General features: G+C 35.4%; 1 protein-coding gene and 1 long non-coding RNA gene across 47 annotated transcripts in view; one reads left to right on the top strand and one right to left on the bottom strand.

Annotated features, from left to right (window-relative positions):
• Positions 1-14,388, top strand: part of DST (dystonin) — a 612,681-nt gene that overhangs the window by 487,065 nt on the left and 111,228 nt on the right. For all 46 annotated transcript variants that reach the window (XM_056814337.1, XM_056814311.1, XM_056814295.1 and 43 more), the window contains 3 exons: positions 1,810-2,009; positions 3,764-4,259; positions 6,583-8,054. In XM_056814337.1, the coding sequence (XP_056670315.1) occupies positions 1,810-2,009; positions 3,764-4,259; positions 6,583-8,054 (2,168 nt within the window). The remainder of the gene's footprint in view (positions 1-1,809; positions 2,010-3,763; positions 4,260-6,582; positions 8,055-14,388) is intronic.
• LOC107651442 (uncharacterized) lies at positions 490-6,168 on the bottom strand. Its single transcript, XR_008915872.1, has 3 exons — positions 6,035-6,168; positions 4,770-4,848; positions 490-722 (listed from the first exon to the last, which is right to left on the bottom strand). It is a non-coding gene; the product is annotated as an uncharacterized LOC107651442 (long non-coding RNA).

The raw sequence follows: 14,388 nt of genomic DNA, 5'->3' as shown, positions 1-14,388 counted from the left end.
TGATATAATAAAAATAAAATTATATAATCATTACAATGATGATAATCAGAACTCAGGTAACCCTTTGTTTACTGAGTGTGCATTGAGTTAAGTGATTTATGTGAAACTAATTGGTTAATACAGTTTGAAAATAATGAGATAAAATGTTTCAATTCAAGAATGTACTCAGCACTTGCTTAGAAGAACTCTGGCTGTTTTGCCAAATCAAATAAACTCAATATACTCATATTTCCAAATATTTGCTGCATGTGAGGTACTGTAACTGGTATGATGATAAGAGGGCCACACAGAAACTGTTAATTTGGGAGGTCAAGGAATTACTTGATTGTTGGTAAAAGGGATGATTCAGATTCAGGGTTCTTGAGAATTTTTGTGTCATAGACAGAACACCCCTCACCCCCTTTTGTTAGTCAAGTCTATGGATACCTTCTCAGAATAATGTTTTTAAATGCATAAAATAAAATATATAAGATTACAAAGGAATGATTGAATGCAATGAACATTTATTAAGCTCCTACTATGTACTGGACAAACAATTTAATCCCAGGTTAAGAACTCCTGATCAAGTCATCAAGTCTTCTAGGTTAGAAGAAGTTGTCATTCTGGGATAATCTGGTCAGAAAATTCTTCATGGAGGAAAACCTGGGACTTAAGCCATTGAAAAAGGCTTTCGTAGGCCCTTCTTCCTCTCATAGGCATTGATCCTTTCCTACTAAAGTTACCTAAAGAAAAGTAGATAATAACAATAAATATAATAGCTCATATTTATAAAACACTCAGATTTAAAAAAATTATTTCTTCCTAACAATTGTGTATTGTCTGTATGGCAAGTATTTTGACCATTTTACAAATGAAGAAATTAAGAATGAGAGGTTAAGTGTCTTGCCCTTGAATCCATAGCTTTTGTAGATCAGAACCAGGATTTAACTTATTTTTCTTGATTACAAGTCCTATGTTCTTTCCACTATATTCTGTTGAGTTGGTGACTGGATGTGAGAAACAAGGGGAAAAGACAGCTCAAAATGTTGAATGGAAATATAGTCTGTGCTGTTGAGAGAATTAAGAATATTAATAGTGGAAACCAGCTTTGGGAAGATTAGACTACTTTTAAAGGTGTGTGGAGTTTGAGATGATATTGGTCATCTAAATGGAAATTTCCAGCAGGATGTTGAAGATTTAAGCTTCAGGCATGTGCACTAGATAGAGTTAGAGAATCATTTGTAGTGAAGTGCTAGCTGAAATCATGAGTGCAAAGAAAAAATGTGTTTGTCTATTGCACAAATAGGAGTTCTCATATTCATGTTTTTGGAAGTAAAGAGGTCTTAAAGTCTTGGAACTGATTATCTCTTCTATGTTGTGACTTTTAAAAAACTTTTACCTTCTGTCTTTGAATCAATACCATGTATTTGTTCTCAGGCAGAGGAGCTGTAAGTGTTAGGTGATAGGACTTGCTTAGGATCACACAGCTTTGAAGTGTCTGAGCCCAGATTTGCAGCCAGATCCTCACATCTCAAGTCCTGGCTCTCTATCCACTGAACCACCCAGCTGCCCTTTAGTATGTGTTCTTTTGCAAAAGAGCTCAAGATTTTCTTCTCTTCTTACTTCACATACAATAATTGAAATGGGACTAAATGGTACTTATAATCTAGACTTTAAACATGCTTTATGTTTTATTATTTAAGATCTAATTCAATTGTAAAAATTTCTGTTATAATATCCTTTCATTCATTTTATATTAATATGCATGCCACATGATGTTAACAGTATAAGTGAAAATGTCAATTTAAGTATGTGCCTTTTTTTCTTAAGAGTCCAAGTGGGAACAACTCAATCAAGTAACAGCTGATAGACAACAAAAACTGGAGGAATCCTCAAATAACCTAACCCAGTTCCAGATGGTGGAAGCTCAGTTAAAGCAGTGGCTTGTAGAAAAAGAACTGATGGTCAGTGTGCTTGGGCCCTTATCAATTGACCCAAATATGCTTAATACACAGAAGCAGCAAGTTCAGGTAAATATTGCTTAATAACTCTTTCATGGTGTAATAACACAAAATAAAAAGGTTTTCCATTGTGAACATGTTAGCTTGGCATTGTAAATGCTTTAACTACTTTGAGAGATGAGGGTAATGTTTAGAATATCCCAAGAAATGAATAGAATCCTGAAAGACTAGAAATTGTACAATTCATGTCCTGGGAGAAATCTACCTGATTGTCCAAATATGCCAAGTAATGCTGTTGTTTCAACTATATTGTTGTTCATTCATACTCCATTTATGTGAGCTCTTTGAAGTTTTATTAATCTAAGCTTGTAAACAAATAATAACATTTTTATGTGGAGCTAAAGTACACAGTTTTACTGTTTAGAGATTGCTCCTTTGAGGTTTATTCATTCGATTGTGGTTGTGGATCATACAATTTTTAAAACTGGTATAATATTGTACTGAGAGGAGATGAACAGAATGAGAGGGGAAAGGAAAAATGTTAAGACTAGAAAGAAAAGACTCCTGAAACACAGCTGGTTAGAATTAGAGGAATCAAAAGGCACATTCGCAAGCAAAAGACATCAAAGTTAGGTCAGACAGAATAGCAAAAGCACATTTTGTGGTGGTGAGTGTATCTTCATAGATGAAATTTGCCTATGAAGCAATAAGCCTGATTCTGCAAACTACAAAGGAAAACTGGCATCCTTATTTGCTAGTCATACCTCATGATTGTACTTATCCTGAAGAAAAATATTAAAAGATAAGAACCTGGATTTTAGGGCTACTCTAATTTCAACATCTAGGCAAATGGCATGCAGCCAGTTGGAGCTAACTGACATTTTGAAGAAAAACTTAATAGTTCTTGAAGGAAGAAATTTTTTAAATGATCTGAAAAGTGAAACTGCCATATTGATCTTTTTCTCTGAGCTGAATGACTTAATCCTTCTCTCCCCCCAATTTAATATTAAACTAGAGACATAAATATCAGTGAGTTTTATCACATATATGCGTCCATACATATGCACATATGTATATACACAGGTGACAGGAGATAGGGGACTGTACCTTGTGATTCATTGGTATAGGAAACTTCAGACAAGGAAACTTCCTGTACCAATTTTGGTACCTCCTCTGAAACAAACTGTTTAGCACATAAATCGTTAAAATTACTTTACTGGGGTCTCACAGCCAGTATATATCAGGAAAGAGTCTTGAACCCAGATCTTCTTGGTTCCAAGGGCAAATTTTATCTACTATGTAACATTGCCTCTCGTATATATACACCTTATACTTTGCAAATCAATCTAAGTGCTAAAATGTATTAAAAATACATTCCAAAGTTGTCACTATGTGTTTACTATGATGTGAACTTTTAGAGAAAAAAATTTGAAAGCCTTAAGAGATGTCACTGGAAGCTTATTGGCAGTTTACTTCATAATTATAATGATACCGTATCTACTCAATGCCTTGTATTCCTTTCAACTATTAATTTTCCATCTTGACTTAACTTTTTAAAAAATCACATTTCAGTCTTTTATCTCTCTAAAGAGCAAAATCTAAAATTGAGCTACCTTTCATGTTAAGCTGATGGTCAAAATATATTACTTTTGGGTAGTGCCATTACTCATTGATTTAAAGATACACTTCATTGACATGAAATATTGAGAGAAAAATAACTCCGCATTCATGTGTGTAATTATTAGTAGAGTTATTTATTAGTTTGGATATTTAATATTCTATTTATCACAATAAATCAGGTTTTTTTCCCTTCATTATTTCAGATCTTACTCAAAGAATTTGATACTCGGAAACCTCAATATGAACAGTTAACTACAACTGCTCATAGTATTCTAAGGAAACCAGATGAAGACCATCCTCTGCATGGATCTGTGAAAGAACAGCTGACCATTGTGGCCCAAAAGTGGGATAGCCTTACAGGTCAATTGAGTGACAGATGTAGCCGAATTGACCAAGCCCTTGTTAAAAGCACCCAGTTTCAAAACCTGCTGAGAAACCTTTCTGAGAAGCTAAGTGACTTGGATAATAAACTTAGCAACAGTCTGGCTGTGAGCACACACCCTGATGCCATGGAACAGCAGTTGGAGACAGCCCAAAAAATGAAGCAGGAAGTAGAACAGGAAATGAAGAATATAAAAGTGGCCCAGACCCTCTGTGAAGAGTTGTCAGCACTGGTTGGAGAGGAGTACTTGAAAGCAGAACTCAGTAGGCAGCTAGAGGGAATCTTAAAAACATTTAAAAATATTGAACAAAAATCAGGTTTGTGGATTTTAATCATATATCTCTGCTATCTTTTTGTTGGGAATGTGAAAAGGAAGACAGATAAGAATGTGTACTATATATTACCCATTTCTCTTGCCATTCATGCCTAGACCACAAAGAGAACTTGTTCAATCATTACATGAAAAAAAGAAGATAAATTATATAAAATATATGATTTCTAGGTCACTTCAATGCTTACTATCTCCTCAGAGCCTATCTTCTTTCCCTATAGACCACAGTCTTTTCTGTTTCTAACTATACTGGAATCATTTAGAAATACACATATTGGGGGGCAGCTAGGTAGCTCAGTGCAGAGCCAGCCCTGAAGACAGGAAGACCTGGTTCCAAATCTGATCTAAGACACTTCATAGCTGTGTGAACCCAAGGCCAGTGACTAAGCCCAATTGCCTAGTCCTTATTGCTCTTCTGCTTTGGGACCAATATTTACTACTGATTCTAAGATAGAAGGCGAGGATTAAAAAAAAGGAATACATATATTAGAAATACCTTCTGTTGAATGTTGAATTTCCTGGGGACTTCTGCGACAGCTGTAAAAAACCTCTGTTTTCTGATAAAACCACTCACACTAGGAAACAAAACAAAAATCCAATTGACTGCTTATAAAAGGACCAGCTTCATATCTTCATATACTATTGTCAGAGTCTGGTTCTCATAAAAAAGATACTCCAATGTAGGAATATTTTGAATAAAGTTCTTTGCCATTTTTGTATTTACTTGCCCCTATCTGCTTGTGGTAAGAATATGTCTAGATTTTGCCCAGGGCATGCAGTAGTGAGCTCTGAGCAGAGGCTGGTAGAAATGGCAAAAGAAACATATAATTTCACACCATATTTAGTTTGTGTGGAAAGTATCCCTGGGTCTTGAACAGAGTGTGTAATAAATATTTGTGGCTTAACATTAGCAATCCTTTTTTCTTTGTGATTGTGAGCAAACATTTTGGAAAATTAAGAAATTAGACTAAATGCGATTTTAATACTGACCACTTTACACAAAGCCTTAGAGTATTATTTGCTTTCCTTTATCAAAGGTGATTAATTTAGAACACCTGGGTGGTACAGTGATTAGAGTGCTAGGCCTTGGGTCAGAAAATCTCAATTCAAATTTGACCATAGATACTTGATCCATGGCAAATCACTTCATCTTTGTTTGCCTCAGTTTCTTCATCTGTCAAATTAGGACAGTAGTAGCACATCTGCCTCTCAAGGTTGTAAAGATCAAAGGAGATAATTTTAAAGTGCTTGGCATGTAGAATTATATAAAACAGCTTAAAAAACCTAAAACCAGCCTAAAACAGCAACAAAAAGAGGGTTTGGCAGCCTTTTGCTCATTTTCCAGTTGTAATATTTATTGGGAAAGGAAATAGGATTGGGAAAAATGGGGATAAATGGGAGGTTTCTATGGGGTATGGAGGAGTTAAGGGGAGAGAGGGAACACTGTTTGGTGAAGCAGGGGAGGGAGATGCCCCCTGCTGAGAGGAAACAGCAGGGGTCCGATAAGGTTTTTTATTGCCTTGATGACTGAAAAGAAGTTTAGCTCCCTCTATGACCAGCAAAGATAGTCCACTTATCTGACTGCGAATTCAAACAATATAAAGTTTAATAATCCAGTTGGAATTGGAGTTTTTCCTCAGCCTCAGAGTATAGGGCCAGGCCCTAGAGGCTGGCAGAGAGTTTGTCCCACTCCCGTCTACTCTCGTTGTTCTAATTCAGAATCTTAGCAATAGACAGAAAGCAAACAAGAACAATTCTAACCTTTAGAAGCCTGTGTCTTTGGGCTGAACCAAGAAGAGCATGCCACTCCAGACTGGGCTGAACAAGCTCCTCTCTCCTCCAACCCCAGGATGCAAAACCTCTCCCCACAGGAAGGAAGTGCTAGTCACAAGACCCAACTGCCACTCCCAGTTGGCCCTCCCCCACACAAACTGTTAGTCTAGTTTCCTTTCCATACCAGAAACTGAATGACATTTGAGGCAATTAGAGATGTTCTACTACTTTCTCAATTCATGAAAATCTTCCTCTCATCCTTCATCTGTCATTCTACTACACACTGTCTTTGTCATCTTTGTCATATCTCTGGACCTGTTTCCCTTCTTTTTTTCCTCCCCAGGGTTAGGCCTATTCCTAGTAGTCATTAGCTTCCCACTGACAATGGTATCACTCAATGTTAAAATGACTGCAGATCCCTATTTTAACCTGTCCTGACTATTTAACACATTGTTATTTTTGCTTTGATTCAAATGTTAATTTTACACATTCATTCAATATCCTGGGACAAAATTAATCTATATTGTTCTTTGCAGGAAATCATGTTCAGCAACTTCAGTCAGCCTGTGCAAGCTCCTACCAGTTTCAGCAAATGTCTAAAGATTTTCAGGCTTGGCTAGTCACAAAGAAAGAAGAACAAAAACAATTTCGCCCCATATCAGCCAAACTTGATGTCTTACAGGAATTAATTAAAGACCAAAATGAATTTAGGAAAGTCCTGACTGACCATTATGATTCTTATGAAAAAACTATTGCTGAAGGTGAAAATTTATTATTAAAAACCCAAGAGACTGAGAAGGCCAGTGTGCAGTTGCAACTTAACAAAATTAAAACCAATTGGGAAGACCTTAATAAACAAGCGACAGAAAGACAAGAGAAGCTGAATGATTGTTTGGAGAAAGCCCTTAAATATAGAGAGCATGTAGTTAACCTTCAGCCATGGATAGAGAAATGCCAGAAGAGCTTGATGGACATAAAGGTTTGCCTAGATCCTGAGGAAACAGAGAAGTTGATTTCTAAGGTGAAGGTTTTGCAGAAAGAAAAGGATCAGCGCTTTGGAATGATGGAATTATTAAATAATGCTGCAAATAACTTGCTCAATGCCAGTGAGATTGACAAAGAGATTGTTACAGAGGAGAATAAGTTGCTGGTTGAGAAAGTCGACATGGTCGCTGAAGAACTCCATAGTAAGAAACATTCTCTGGAGACCATGGCTCAACAACTTAAAGAGTTTCAAGAGAATACCAGAGAAGCCCACAGACAACTTATATGTGCCAAAGAGCAGTTGGAAATTCATAATTCCTTAGGACCCCAGGCTTGCAGTAATAAACACTTAACAGTTATGCAGGCCCAGCAGAAATCACTTCAGGCTCTGAAGGGCCAGATAGATTCAACTAAAAAGTTTGCCCAGGACATGATATTAGAAGCTTCAGATTCACGGGGAACCTCCGATCTCTTATTAGAGGCAGAATATTTAGAAAAAGAGCACAGTATAGTCAGCCAGCAAGTTGAAGAAAAGTGTGCTTTCTTAGAAACAAAGCTTCAGGGTATTGGCCATTTCCAGAATACCATCCGAGAAATGTTTTCTCATTTTGCGGAGTTTGATGATGAACTCGACAGTATGGCTTCAGTGGGGAGAGACAGAGACACACTGCAAAGGCAGAAGAGTGATATCAAGAACTTTCTGAAGAAACTGGAAGACCTTATCAATGACAATGAAAATGCCAATAAAACCTGCAAAATAATGTTAGCTACGGAAGAAACATCTCCTGATCTTGTTGGAAGTAAGCGAGACTTGGAAGCTTTGAGCAAACAGTGCAACAAGTTATTGGACAGAGCAAAAGCCAGAGAGGAGGAAGTTGAAGGGACTATTTGCAGGCTTGAAGAATTTTACAATAAATTAGAGGACTTTTGTAACCTTCTCCAGAAAGCCAAAGAACATGAAGAGTCACAGGGTGCTGTTGGAATGGAAACAGAAACAATCAACCAACAACTCATTGTGTTCAAGGTAAGGAGATTTTTATTTTATGGATCTTTTTATTTTTACAACAAGCAGTTTCTAGTAAATGTGGATATGGGTTCTGGATTTGGCATGGACTGCAAGTGCAGCTACTGTATAGTAGTTGAACATGAATAGTGATGAGCTTATGATGCTCAGGTGAAATAATTTTCTCTGATGTAGAGAGGAGAGCAGGGTAATGAATGGCTGGTATAGAGGTCTGGATTGAGTGAACCCAGTGAATCTTCATTGATCTATGTAGGCCAGGAGAATACCATTTCATCTGGAGGCAAACCACTTCTCATGCTGCCCTAGGAATATGAGTCTTTGTTGGAGGCAAGTCTGAGGTAACTTTTGAAGTCTTGGATACCAGAAAGTACCTGAAAACACTTGACAGTCATGAAAAGAACCTGTTCTCCTTGGTGTCTTCTAACTGAAAAGGCCTTAGCCAGATTTTAGTCTGCTGTTCTGATTGTCTTTATGGCCTGGTTCACACCTGAGATTCATTTCCTAATCGTAAAGCAAACCAATTTGGTTTTCCAAAGATTTTATTTCTCCACATTGTCTTCTGGAGTGAATTGTGGTTTCTCCTGAACTTTTCACTTTCCCTTTCTTTTTATTTTGTGCTATCCCTCTTCATTCTTCTTGATTTTGTTTCTCCAATATCCTTCCTATTTCCTCTCTTTATTGAGTTCATGTATTTTAAACTCAGAATAACCTGCTTATCCCTTGCTTCACTGAGTTAGTTCTTTATTGACATTATATGTGATGGTGATAGGATAAATGTATACTCAGCAGTTTGTAGACTAGATTAATGAGGTCACTGGGCATGACAGAGGGCACTAATGATTAGACATCTATCTTGTTGGAATCAAGAATACTATTTTAGATATCATGTATACTAATATATTCTCAAGATATTAATGCTATATAGGTCTTAGTAAGGACACCTGAAGATGTATTACACCATTTATACATAAAGAGGAAGAAAATGAAAACCACAGAACAGAAAAGAACATAATAGAATAGGGTTCAAAATGTATTCACTAAATCAAATCTCTTACAGTGATATTTTTCTTTCATTTTCTCAATAGCATTATTACATGGCCTTAGAGGTCAGGACACAATGCTACCACACTTTTTTCTTTTTTCTCTATATGTTATTTTTTTTTTGTGACACCATTTTTCTATGATATGTTTAGTTGTTCAAAATAGTTCCATCACCATCAAAGCATTTCATAGTAATGGATAGGATAACAATAATTTGTCTTAAAGAACATACATTTTCCAAACATGCCATAAGCATCCCTCCATTTAGCTGTAATATTCCTCTTATTTTTAAATGGAATTCCTTTGACACAACAATGTACTATCCCAATATATTTTTCCAATTTGTTAACAATTTTATAATGCTGGCAAATAGAAATCTGTGGAAGCTCACATTAATTTTCTCCTGTCATTTTGCTCATAGAAAATTGGCCTCTGGGATTTTAAATACCTCCTTAGAAATGCTCTAATTGTAACCCTAGGCAACTCACTTATTTTGTCACTACTCTAGTCCGGTATGAGACAAGATGTTGCAAAGAAAGTGAGAAACTGCATTGGTAGAAAGATTTACTTCATATGCGAATTCCCGATATAGAAAACCCAAAGTCCAGTCCCTATAGCAATTTTAATGCTCATATAATTTGTCACTTCACTCCTCTTGAGGATCAGTTTATTCAGTCATAAAATTTCAGTGGATCTTGATAACAGTAACAGCTATAAATATATGCTTTAATTTTGATTTGTGATCCAGTGTAACTTAATTGAAACAAAATAGCCAATTTATTTTCAAATTTTTTTTATCTCCTGTAGTTTTTTTAAAACACATTTAGTTATATTTTAAATGTCAGCAAAGGTTAAAAGATTATGTAATTGCCTTCATAAAATGAAGGATGTTGTATTAAATGATCTCTTAAGATCCTTTCTAGGGCTTCTTAAGAATCCTCATTCTAATAAAAGCAAGATTGTACTTATGTTGTACTGTTTTTTCAGTCCAGGTTTTAATCTCATGTTTGATGAATGGAAGTTTCTGATGGAACTTTGAAACTTTTTTTGGTTTTGGTTGTAGGACAATAGTAACTTTTTTTCAAATTGTAAAAATCAACATGAAGAAATTTAAATTTATACAGTTATCCTTCAAACTTGTATATGGGGGGAAAAACAACTCATTTTGTTGTTAAAGGCAATTATTTAAGCTGTGTAATAAAAATATACAGTTGAGTGAAGGTTACCTATATAGTAAATCTCCTCCCCAATGTACACAAAGGTTTTCTGAGTTTCCTAAACAAAGGTTTTCTGAGATTCCAGAGAAAAAGTAGCCTTTTTCTTTGGGAAATTATGTTTGGAAGTAAAATGAAGTAGTAAAAGTTTTTTTTTTTTTAACAAGTCACAGTTACATAAATTCATTTATTGATCCATTATTATGGGGCTTCAAAAAGAACTAAGTGGATTAGTTAGCATTTTATGTCTTACTGTTAATTTCAGAATACCAGGAGTTGAGTATCTTGAGAACAGTGATAACTATTAATGTATTCTTTAAGTTCAATTTGTGATCCAGGATAACTTGTTGAAACAACAGTCAATTTCTTCTCAAATCTTCATATCTCATATAGTGAAATTTGAAACTTCAACAAAGGTAAAAGTGACCTCAAGTGAGGTCAGCAATACCTAAAAGTGGCAGTTTATTTATACTTATCCCTGTTGAAAGTATTCTAACGTTAAGGCCATTGTTGTTTAGAGTGTGAACATTTCATATCTCACTTTTTTCCCACAGTAAATTTCCCACAGCAAGTAACCTCTTTCTACTTATTCTCCTAATAAAAGGATTGCATATCATTTGTCTTGCTGCATGTTGTTTGTAGATATGGCACCTTAGACCCAGTTTTCCTTTCTAGATACTTTAATAGTAGAACTTGACCTGAAAATAGTCCATAGTTGAGTAGTCTGAAGTTCAAGCAGTAACAAATAAACTGGTTTGTGTGGATGGTGAACTAAAACAAGAACAATGGAGATGTGAACCAGTCTTGGATTTTATGATAGTATTTATGTGAATTCAACTGGCAAACTGATTTGTTTCCCAACTTAAGTGTTTATCTTAACATTTCTAGGCATTTTGAACCTTAACTATGAATTGTTGTTCAGTCATTTTCAGTTATATCTAACTCTTTATGACCCCTTTTGAAGTTTACTTGTCAAAGATACTGATGTGGTTTGCTATTTCCTTCTCCATCTCATTTTTTATATCTGTAGAACTGGTTTAGTGGTGAAGGGGAAACAGGTTAAGTCACTTATACAGGGTTACAGTGACTAAGTATATGAGACCAGATCTGAACTCATGAAGATGAGTCTTCCTGACTTAAGACCCAGGCAATATCCTCTCTGCCACCTAGCTGCCTTTAACTATAATACATATAAAGCTTTTCAGAAGTCACTTATGTCTTGTGGAAAATTTCTATGAAATAAGATTTAACCATTTGGAAGTCTTGGTCAACCAGTCACCTATAAGTGCACATACTAAGAAGTCAGTTATTGATTAGCATAGCATAGGAAATATGATGCGAAATAAATTTGTGCATATTAGAGGTTGTTGGGGAAAATACCAGTCTTTTCTTGCTTCAATGACTTTGTAATCTAATCTAATTTTGACCCTCAAGTATTTCAGTAGCTTTAGTTTTCCCTAAGGTGCTCTAGATAAATTTACCCTGGAACAATTTTACTTCATATGAAACGAAGTCATTTTGTTCTGAAGAGGATTGAAATGACATAAGAGTAATTACTGTGTCACCCAACAGAGGGTGCTTTTTGTTCAATAGGAATATAATCGACTACTGAAACTATGAAATCTAAGATGTAAATTTATGCTTTGACTTTTCCTGATGGGTACAAAAGGAGACTCTTGTAGAATCTTTAAAATTCTCATGTTTTCAGAAGAGTAAAAAATTGAGTTAAATATCTAAAACAGTAACTTTGAATGCAGTGATTAAAAACATGTTATTCTGAACTAAATGTTCTGAATTTTTTTTTATGGTGGAAAGTTAGCTTTTATTCTGAAGTGGAGAGGTCCTAATTTACTCTTAGTAGAACTATTTAGGATATGCTAAAAGCATGTTAATCTTTAAGTTATTGCCTTGTATAATACATAAACACTACTCAGACTGATTTCATTTTGTGAACTTTGCTTTTCAGTTTGCTACTTTCTCAAGTATTGTATCCATTGAAATAGCATCTCACTTAAGGATTCATTTAAGCTCCAATTCTTTCTAACAGTCCTGACATCTCAAGCATCAATTGTGTAACTATTTATATTGTATTTCTCACAGTAACAACTAAATTCTCCATATAATATCACACACAGCATTTCGCCGATGGGGAGGTGTGTGTGTGTGTGTGTGTGTGTGTGTGTGTGTGTGTGTGTGTGTGTGTGAGTGAGAATAGCTCGCAGGTGGATTTGTAAATCTAGGTCATGAGTAAAAATTAATATTCCTTCCTGAACTGTGCACTTCATTTCACCTCATTTCCTTACCTGGCCTTCCTGCTGATGCTGTGATTCAGATACTCCCCCAATAAAAAAATTCCAGCGCTAATACAAGTAGTCATTCTCAAGTAGCCAAAGTTCTTTAGTTTCACCATCTATTCTTTTGTTTAAATTTCACCAAAGTAAGGGTATATCTTAGTTGTAGTGATGTCAAAGGCCAGTTGGTCCAATTCATACCTAACCAAAATTCCCCTCCAAAGTTTTCCAGGAAAATATGATTGTGATTCTATGATCTTTTGCCATACTATTTCAATAGAAACAATAATGTTTATATCTGGAATTCACATAGCATTTCAAAATTTTGAAAATACTTTGAGAACCCCATTATATAGTTGAGGAAACTGAGGCTAAGAGAGATTAAGCTAATGTGCTCATGGTCCAATCATAGTTAGTGAGTATCAGAGGTAGAATTTGAAATTTCAACACCCTGGAAGGATAAAATAAAACAAACATGTATTTATTAAGCACTTACTTACAGGCTTTTGCTGAATGCTTCACAAATTTATCTCATTTGAGTCTCACAAAAACCCAATGAAGTAAGTGTTCTTATGATATCCATTTTACTGTTGAGGAAACTTAGGGAAACAGAAATGAAGTGACTTTCCCAGAGTCACACAGGTTAATAAGTGTCTGAGGCTGGATTTGAACTCAGGTTTCCTAACTCCAGGCCTGATATTATATTCTTTTTGTGACCTATATCTCTCACTTTTTTTGAGTTCTTCCTCATAACCTGTGGTATAAAATCAAAGAGGACAGCTGGATGATGTAGTAGATAGAGAGCCAGGCCTAGAGATGGGAAGGCCTAGGTTTAAATGTGGCTTCAGATACTTCCTAGCTGTGTAACACTGACCCAGTCACTTGATTTCCATTGCCTAGCTCTTTTTGCTTGTCTAAGAAAGCAAGGGTTTAACAAACATTCAAATTAGAAGAAAATTTTCTAAACAAACTTGAAATAAGAGTCACATGCTTTTTCCATTTACAAATTCCTAGACTTTGTATTTTGCTATATCTTTTTATCCTAAATTTTTCCTGGTTGAGATTTAGAAATTAACTCCTCAGTATCTGAACTGTTGCACGAAGTACAGGATTAAGTTTGTGTGGTCCAATAGGAGTAAAGCAGATCAACTACTCTAAATATTCTTACATCAATATCTTTCCAAATTATCATCAAGGAATCTCTGTGGCTGACTTATATTAAATTTTTAAAAATTAATTTGTTGTAAAAATGAGTCTACAGAGGTTTTTAAGTATGAAATTAATCAAAAAGTGTTAAGCATGTAAAAATGTGCCACATACTCTACTGGGTGCTGGGATAAAAATATGATTAATGAAATAATTCCCTATTTTCATGGAGTTAAGATTTTAATGAGGGAGGCAATTAGTACAGATATAAGTATATGGAGCACAATTAGAAAATGAGTAAATGCAAAGTAGTAAAATACAGGGAAGATTGGAAGGGAAGGCACTAGCAATGAACTTGGTGGGGGGGAATCAGGAAGAACTTCATTCAGAAAGTTATATCTTAAAGGAAGAGAGAGATCCTATGAGACAGAAAGGAAGAGGTTCATTCCAGATATGTGATATGGCCAAAGGAAAGTATTATTATTTATTGTCATGGTGGGTGGAGTCAAGATGGCTGCTTAGACACAGCAAATGTCCAGACCTCTATAACTCTTCCACACCAATCAAAAACAAAGTGCTTTGAGAGGACAGAAAACCAAATCTAACAACAGGACAGAGCTGGGGGATCCTCCTGGTAGATTC

This window comes from Monodelphis domestica, chromosome 2 (assembly GCF_027887165.1).
Source record: "Monodelphis domestica isolate mMonDom1 chromosome 2, mMonDom1.pri, whole genome shotgun sequence".
Classification (NCBI taxonomy): Eukaryota; Metazoa; Chordata; class Mammalia; order Didelphimorphia; family Didelphidae; genus Monodelphis; species Monodelphis domestica.
Note: the sequence above shows the minus strand (reverse complement) of the source record. Positions and strands in the feature narration are given on the sequence as shown.